This window comes from Zingiber officinale, chromosome 4A, assembly GCF_018446385.1.
Source record: "Zingiber officinale cultivar Zhangliang chromosome 4A, Zo_v1.1, whole genome shotgun sequence".
Classification (NCBI taxonomy): domain Eukaryota; kingdom Viridiplantae; phylum Streptophyta; class Magnoliopsida; order Zingiberales; family Zingiberaceae; genus Zingiber; species Zingiber officinale.
In genome coordinates, this window is record NC_055992.1 from 34370024 (window position 1) to 34378488 (window position 8465).

The 8465-nt window shown below is 39.7% G+C and overlaps 1 protein-coding gene across 1 annotated transcript; it reads left to right on the plus strand.

Moving 5' to 3' along the window:
• The first annotated feature begins 280 nt into the window (after positions 1 to 280).
• LOC121969799 (NAC transcription factor 32-like) lies at positions 281 to 1779 on the plus strand. The gene is made up of 3 exons (XM_042520052.1): positions 281 to 507; positions 612 to 889; positions 966 to 1779. The coding sequence occupies exons 1-3, from the start codon at positions 342 to 344 to the stop codon at positions 1374 to 1376; spliced, it is 855 nt and encodes a 284-aa protein (XP_042375986.1). The 5' UTR covers positions 281 to 341; the 3' UTR covers positions 1377 to 1779.
• Positions 1780 to 8465: the final 6686 nt, after the last annotated feature.

The following is an 8465-nucleotide window of genomic DNA, read 5'->3' on the forward strand; positions in this document are numbered from 1 at the left end:
TCTCGCCGCGTCCACTGTACGAAATCTATAATATCGGCGGGGCCCTTCGCTGCGCCTGTCCCTGTCGTCCGCGTCAGCCCCCCGGTCACCCCCGCGCTTGTGCTCGCCCTTTCATCGCGGCGACTCTTCGCCTCCTCCCAAGGCCGTCTGGTCAACATCCCACTCCACGTCATCCGTGACAAAAGAATCGAACCTCGCATCTGGATCCTGGCCCGTCGCCTCCACGCTCCCCCTTGTCCATTCGATTCCCGCTATAAATTGAGCCCGCTCTGCGGTTGCCGAGTTCCATTCCGAAGCTCAGCTTGCCTTTGGCCTTGCCTTGTTAGCTAGAAAGGAAGCAGATGATGAACGGCGGCGAATTGTTCCTCCCCCCTGGCTTCCGCTTCCATCCCACGGATGAGGAGCTTGTGGTGCACTACCTCTGCCGGCGTTGCGCCACCATGCCCATCCCCGTCCCGGTCATCGCCGAGGTGGACCTGTACAAGTACGACCCCTGGCAGTTACCAGGTACATACACTCCTCGACTTCTTCTCCCGCCCTTTTCTCCTCACTCGCACGATCGTGATCACGCGGTGCAGATCGAACCTAAAGTGTTGATGATCAATTCGCAGGGATGGCGCTGTACGGGGAGAAGGAGTGGTATTTCTTCTCGCCGCGGGACCGCAAGTACCCTAACGGCTCGCGGCCGAACCGGGCGGCCGGGTCCGGCTACTGGAAGGCCACCGGCGCCGACAAGCCCATCGGTTCACCCCGGCCGGTGGCCATCAAGAAAGCGCTGGTCTTCTACTCCGGGAAGCCGCCCAAGGGCGAGAAGACCAACTGGATCATGCACGAATACCGCCTCGCCGACGTCGATCGCTCCGCCCGCAACAAGAACACCACTCTCCGGGTTCGTACTTTGTAAAATTTGCAATTTAAGATGAACAGGGAGACCCAATCGAATGACGTATAATCTCGAATTGCAGTTGGACGATTGGGTGCTCTGCCGCATTTACCTCAAGAAAGGCGCGTTGGGAAAGCAGTCGAATCCGGACCGCAAGGCCAAGAATAACCGGCCGGAAGTAAAAAAGGCTGCGGCGCTCGTTTCGGCGTCGCCGAAGACGGAGATGATCTGCTTCGATTCAGCTGCGCCGCTGCGCCGGCCGCTCGGCGATTCTAGCAGCTCAGAGCAGGCCGTGTCGTCGCCGGAGCTGGGAGGCGAATGGGAAGTCGAGAGCGAGCCCCGCTGGGAGCAGGATTGGGAAGAATGGGATATGGACCTCGGCCTCAACATCGTTGACCCAGAGGACGCCGGCGAGTTTCCTCCTCCGTCGCCAGCCTTCTTCTGCGACTCGTTTCAGGAGGACTTGTTCCTTTACCTCCAAAATCCCCTTTAGCTTTTAGCCTCCTCCAAAACCACAGCCATCCATTAGCTAGCCATTACTACACCTTCACTTTAATTAAGCTCATCAGATCATTGGGATCGCAAAACCCCCAAAAATTATAGAGGGAATCTGTTTCTTAGACAATTTTGCCTGTTAGTTTGTATCGAATTAGCAACGGGGACGGCATGATCAATTCTGATTGATTCATCCCTGTTTGTGATGTTTTGTGAACCCCCACTTTTAGGTTTTATGACATCACTGTTACTAAATTAAGGAGCAACTTGCTCTCTTGTGATTGAGCTTGTGCGGATGGATGAATGATGATAAAAAAAAAATGTTAAAGATGGTGTTTGATGATGATGACCTTTGTATATTTTTAAAATTAGTTCTCATTTTGGAATGGCTTGATGTTTTATATTGCTTTGGTTGTTGGGGAGTAGACTTTTCATTTTTCTTTTTGTTGTTGTTGTCTGGGGATGCTTTATTTATGCTGGCTGACCCAGTTGAAAGGAATAACAAAGTTTTATTATTAAGTAATTTCTTTTAAGAAAATCAAAAGGAGATTTTTTTTAATTATTTATATCTTAAAAGAAGAATGTTGATCATTTAAAATTTATTATAGCATTTTATTTGTAATTGGATACCTAAAATACTCTTTTATATTTTATTTTAGAGCCACTTTGATTAAAATTATACAATCTTAGAGTAGCTTTGATCAATATTGCACCACTATAAAACTGCTTCAGCAAAGCTGCTACAAAATGGAGATACATTATTCTAAAGACAATTTTGCATTAAAAACTTTTGATATTTGATCCTATCCAGAATTTGAGTCGGATGAAGGCTGGATGAGGTGTTGCTAGCGTTGACGGAGGAGTGACTGTAAAATATGACAACAAATATTAATTAAATAATAAGGTTAAATAGAGGAATAAGCTTAACGAAATTTTTCGGAATTTTTAAAATTTTTCTGAGAATTTTTCGGAGCTCGTATGACGAGTTTAACAAGGGTAATTATTGGGTCATGGGAAAGTCTGTTTAGGCTACCCTATTTCAACGAGAAAATCTTTAATATTTCTTTTTTTTATTTCCTTTTTATTTCCTTTTCTTTCTTTCCTCCTCTCGAGCCCAAACCTCGTCGTCACACCTTTCTTCTGTCGATTCTCTTCGGCTCGTCCATCCAATGGCGCTGCCTCGATGATTCATCTCCCACGCGAACAAAAGCAGTAGCCAAGGAGAAGTAGGGCACTTCTTCTCCCGAGCCTCTTCCTCTTCGCCTCTGCCCGATTTCGCTCCTCTGCCCTAGAGCTCAAGCCACCGTCGGTCGAGACCTCCCTCTGCCCTAGCGTCGACAGCTGGTCCACTCCCACCTCCCGCCCCCACAAGAGCAAGCCAAGCAGTGTCGAGCCTTCTTCTCGCGTCTCTACTCGACACTGCCAAAGCCGTTATCGTCGTGCCCTAGTTTCCGATCGTCGGTCGCTACCTCCCCTCTGTCTAGCATCGGCGCCCTAACTCTCGACTCCAGCCTCTGCTGACCTCACGCCTCAGCGTCGGTTGCTGATCACCAGGTTGTGCCGAGCCACCTACAAGACCTAGTTTTCTTCACCCGTGCCCTAGACCTCTCCACCGAGTCTTCCTTCTTCACCACCAGTCGTCGACCGAGCGAAAGCTACCGACACAAGTTTAGGGTAAGATATGTTGATTTCAATCCTAGGAATATAGAGTTCTAGATTTTGATCTCATTAAAGGGAAGTGTCTAACTATGATGGGTATCTTGGCAGTGACTTCTGGATAGTGTCGGCTACAAGTTTTGGCAGCAACCTCTTCCAACAAGCATTTTCTGGCAGTGTTCTTTCCGGCCGTGAGTCAACAGGGAGGACTTCGTAGTATAGGGTAAGTTATGAGAAGAATTAAGGGAATATGTAGGTATGTATATTGAAATTAGTTTTAATTGGATTATATTGTTAGATGTTAGATTTATATTAGATGAGATTTGGTTGATTTAAATATAGATTTAAATCTAATAGGATAATTAGGGTTGAACCTAATTTAATCAAGAAATTGATATTAGATGGATATGATAATTAGGGTTAGGGAAAACTAACCCTAATTGAACGTGGGGTTATATTTAATTAGGTTTAAATTTGAATCTAATTAGAAGGTGGAAGAATTAGGGTTAAAGAAACTAACCCTAGTTGATCAATGAATTTGATTTAGTTGGGGATTTGATTTAGCTAATTAATTTATGTAATTAGCTAAATCTGTTGGTTGCTACTCGGAAAACCTAATGGTTCCACTGTACAAAAATTTTGTACAAAGGTCTGAACCTTTTCCTAGCTACCATGTGTTCTTTTAAATTAAACTTGGATCGCCTGCGGAACTTAACACGTTTGATCCAAAGTTTAATCTATTTGTTCTTTTAGGTTTAGACTTGGATCTCCTGCGGAACTTAACACGTTCGATCCAAATCACCTAGGTTATTAATTCCATTAAACATTAATTTCCAAAATTGGCTTCCAGGACTGCATGGCGAGGCACATGGCCTTCTTGGATATGGGAGCAACCACCACCACCTAGACAAAGCCTTTTAAGGAAAGCTAATATTTAATTTCCTTAAATAACTTTAGGTCAACCGAAAAGAACAATCAAATCACAAGGAAAAGAAAAACAAAAGAACACAACATCGAAAATAAATTCGAAATACTGAAATCGCATGCCTCTCGTATTTGGTATTTTTATAAAGAAATAAAACTAGTATGATGCGAAAATTAAATACTAGTATACCTTTTATTTTGCAAACGAAAACCTCTAGGTCTTCTACAGTATTCCTCTTCTAATCCTGGACGTTGTGTGGGCAACGATCTTCCGAGACGAGAACCACCAAGGCACCTTCTTCTTCCTTCCTTCAAGTTTCGGCCAAGCATATCTTCTGAAGGATGAAGAATTTTTTCCACCAACCAAGCTCCAAGGGATGCAAGCTTTCTCTCCTTCTTCCTCTAGCTAGATTCGGCCACCTCCTCAAAGCTCCAAGAGATAAAGGATTTCGGCCACACAAGAGGAGGAGAGAAAAGGAGAAGGGTCGGCCACACCAAGGAAGAAAAGAGGGAGAAAATAGAATAGAGTCGTTTTTTTTTCATGAAGGCACATCTACCCCCTCTTTCATAATCCTTGGTCTTGGCAAATAAGGAAATTTAAATAAAAACTTCCTTAATTCTTTTGCCATGAAAAGGAAAATTTATTTAATTAAAAATAATTTTCTCTTCTCCAAGTTATTTGGCCGGCCACTCTTCTCCCCAAATAAAGGAAAGTTTTAATTAAAACAAAAATTAAAACTTCCTAATTTGTTTCCAGAAATTTATAAAAATTTCTCCAATAATTTTAATCCCTTCATGATTGGTTAATAAAAAGAAAATTTTATAAATTAAAATCTTTCTTTTAAACATGTGGATAAAAAGAAAGTTATCTCTAAAAATTAAAATATCTTTTAATCTACAAATAAGGAAAGATATCAAATCTTTTCTTAATCTCTTGTAGAAACTTATAAAAGAGAATATTTAATTTTTAAACTCTCTTTTAAATCATGAACATGGTTAAAAAGGAAAGTTTTCTTTAAAATTTAAAATCCACCTTTTTAATCAACAAATAAGGAAAGATTTCAAATTTTAAACTCTCTTTTAAACATGTAGATGATTTATAAATAAGGAAATCTTTTACCAAAAATTAAAACCATCCTTTTAATCTACAAATAAGGAAAGAGATTAATCTCTTCTCTTAATCTTTTGTAGAAAGCTATAAAAGGAAATTTTTAATTTTTAAACTCCCTTTTAAAACCATGATATCCACATAAGAAATAATTTTAATAAAAATCCTTTTTAATATTCTAGTGGCCGACCACCTAAGCTTGGGACCCAAGCTTTGGCCGACCACCAACTTGGCTCATCCACTTGGTCTTGGCCGACCCTAGCTTGGGTTCCAAGCTATCTTGGCCGGCCCCATTGGATGGGTAAGAAGGTGAGTATGTGGTGGGTATAAATCTCTATATACAAGAGGCTACGATAGGGACCGAGAGGAGGAATTGGTTTTGATCTCCCGATAAAATTAAGCATCCCGTGTTCGCCCCGAACACACAACTTAATTTTATCAATAATAATTCATTCCACTAGAGAACTATTATTGAACTACCGCACCAATCCCAAATTAAATTTTGGGCTCCTTCTTATTATGAGTGTGTTAGTCTCCCTGTGTTTAAGATAACAAATGTCCACTAATTAAGTAAATTACTGACAACTCACTTAATTAATATCTAGCTCCAAGAGTAGTACCACTCAACTTCATCGTCATGTCGGACTAAGTCCACCTGCAGGGTTTAACATGACAATCCTTATGAGCTCCTCTTGGGGACATTCTCAACCTAGATTACTAGGACACAGTTTCCTTCTATAATCAACAACACACTATAAGTGATATCATTTCCCAACTTATCGGGCTTATTGATTTATCGAAATAAATCTCACCCATTGATAAATTAAAGAAATAAATATCAAATATATGTACTTGTTATTATATTAGGATTAAGAGCACACACTTCCATAATAACTGAGGTCTTTGTTCCTTTATAAAGTCAGTATAAAAAGAAACGACCTCTAATGGTCCTACTCAATACACTCTAAGTGTACTAGTGTAATTATATAGTTAAGATAAACTAATACCTAATTACACTACGACCTTTCAATGGTTTGTTCCTTTCCATCTTGGTCGTGAGCTACTGTTTATAATTTATAAGGTACTGATAACATGATCCTCTGTGTGTGACACCACACACCATGTTATCTACAATATAAATTAATTGAACAACTACATTTATCATAAATGTAGACATTTGACCAATGTGATTCTTATAAATGTTTATACCAAAAGCTAGACTTTTAGTATACATCCTAACAATCTCCCACTTATACTAAAAGACTAAGATGCTATATCTGCTGTCATACATCTGATTCCCAACCCTTCAACATGTCCAACAAAAGCTTTTGCCTTAAGGGCCTTAGTGAAAAGATCTATAGGTCATCATCTGATACAATCTAGGCAACAACAACTTCTCCTCGTTTATACGATTCTCATATTGGGTGATACTTGCGCTCTATTGTGTTTACTTGCCTTATAGACTCATGGTTTCTTCGAGTTCGCTACTGCACCACTATTATTACAATAAATTGTAATAATCTTTGGACAAACCAGAAATCATATCTAAGTCTATCTTGAGGTTAGTCATTCAGCTTTTATGACTACCTCAGAGGTTTGTCATATACTCAGCTTCTATGGTGGAGTCCAGAAAAACACCTATGCTTATCACTCTTCCATAGTTATGACTTTACCTCCTAAAGTAAACACAAAACCCTGAGGTTGACTTACTATTGTCCCTATCCGACTGGAAGTCAAAATCTGTGCAACCCACAGGGACCAAATTAATTACCTTGTAAGCTAGCATATAATCTCTAGTGCCTCTAAGGTACTTCAATATATGCTTTACTGCAGTCCAATGTCCTTGTCCAGGGTTACTTTGATATCTGCTAACTATGCCCTTGACAAAATAGATTTTTGATCTCGTGCATAGCATACATTAGGCTTCCGACAGTCGAAGCATAAAGAACTACCTTCATTTCCTCTATCTCCTTTGATGTCTACGGAGATATTTCTTTAGATAAAGTTACTCCATGCTAAACAGGTAAGAAACCTTTCTTGGAGTTTTGCATGCTTAAAACGAGCAAGGTTTTTTTCGATATATGAAGCTTGGGATAAGTAAAATATTCTTTTCTTGCGATCCCTTATTACTTTGATCCCAAGAATATATGCATTCTCCCAAGTCCTTCACATCGAATTGTTTGGACAACCATACCCTTACTTCTGACAACATTTTGATATTATTTCCAACTACCAAAAATGTTATCTACGTATAGTACAAGAAATACCACCACGTTTCCATTACATTTTTTGTATACACAAGACTTATCTGGTTACTAAATAAATCCATAGGTCTGGAAGACTTATAGTACAAGACCTGTTCTTGCGTAGTGCCTTCTATCCTGCTCGAGTGTGATCGAGGTGTTAGAAATTCGAGCCGCAAAAACCATTTTTTTTGCGTTGTGGAAAACCTCAAACTTTGCCACGGGATCCATGCGAAGATAAAAATTTTACATATACATAGTTTTCCCCTATATCTACACTAGATCTACATGATAGAGGTTATACTTTTGTAGCAAAGCCCTTCGCTTATCGCGCTCGTCCAAAAGGTTGACGGATCTCGTAGAGTGTCAAGTGAACACTCTTCTACACATATCCACACGGACAATAGGTGGAGAAAAACCACTTAGAGTGTGCTAGCACTCTTGGTTGACTCGGTAATGGAGGATAGGGAGAGAACTAGAAGAGAGGAAGAATAATGATGATGCATCCACAAAAATAAGAGTAAAATTAGCTTAAGTATTTTCATCTAATGAAAATACTTAATGCTCATTAACTCCATTAATAAGCCTCATTAATGAGTATTAATGAGTATTTAATGAATATTCATTCCTCATTAAATGATCATTTTGAAACTCCTCTTCTCTTCATAATTTGAATCGAAATTTGAATCTAATATTCAAATTGAATTCATAATTCAATGAATGTCACTATTTATCATTGAATTCAAAATTCAATGAATATCATCATTAAGCCTCACTTGAGTCTAACTCAAGTCTAGCCTCACTTGAGTCTAACTCAAGTCTAATTCAATTGAGTCTTACTCAATTAATCTAATTTAGATTACTCTTAATCCAATTTAGTTCATCACATGAACTTAATCCTCTTGGTCCATCATATGAACCTAATCTCCATCTAATTACCTTTTGTTTGTGACCCTATAGGTTTTTGGAACATTGGCAATACTCCTAAACCCATTTAGAAGCATAAGTAATGAGCGGTATCTAGCAACATATCATTACTATCCAAGTTACAAGAATGTTGAGATCCAACATCACCTTTGTGACTACTAATTGTGACTCTCACAATATGTGACAATGTCTTTCTATTCTTGACATCTAGATTGATCAATTGAGGCAT

Bases quoted from the DNA above. Each gene is read 5' to 3' on its own strand.
- LOC121969799 (XM_042520052.1), top strand. From the start codon at position 342: ATGATGAACGGCGGCGAATTGTTCCTCCCCCCTGGCTTCCGCTTCCAT. The intron at 508-611 runs GTACATACACTC...ATCAATTCGCAG, and splicing joins CGACCCCTGGCAGTTACCAG to GGATGGCGCTGTACGGGGAG. The intron at 890-965 runs GTTCGTACTTTG...CTCGAATTGCAG, and splicing joins ACAAGAACACCACTCTCCGG to TTGGACGATTGGGTGCTCTG.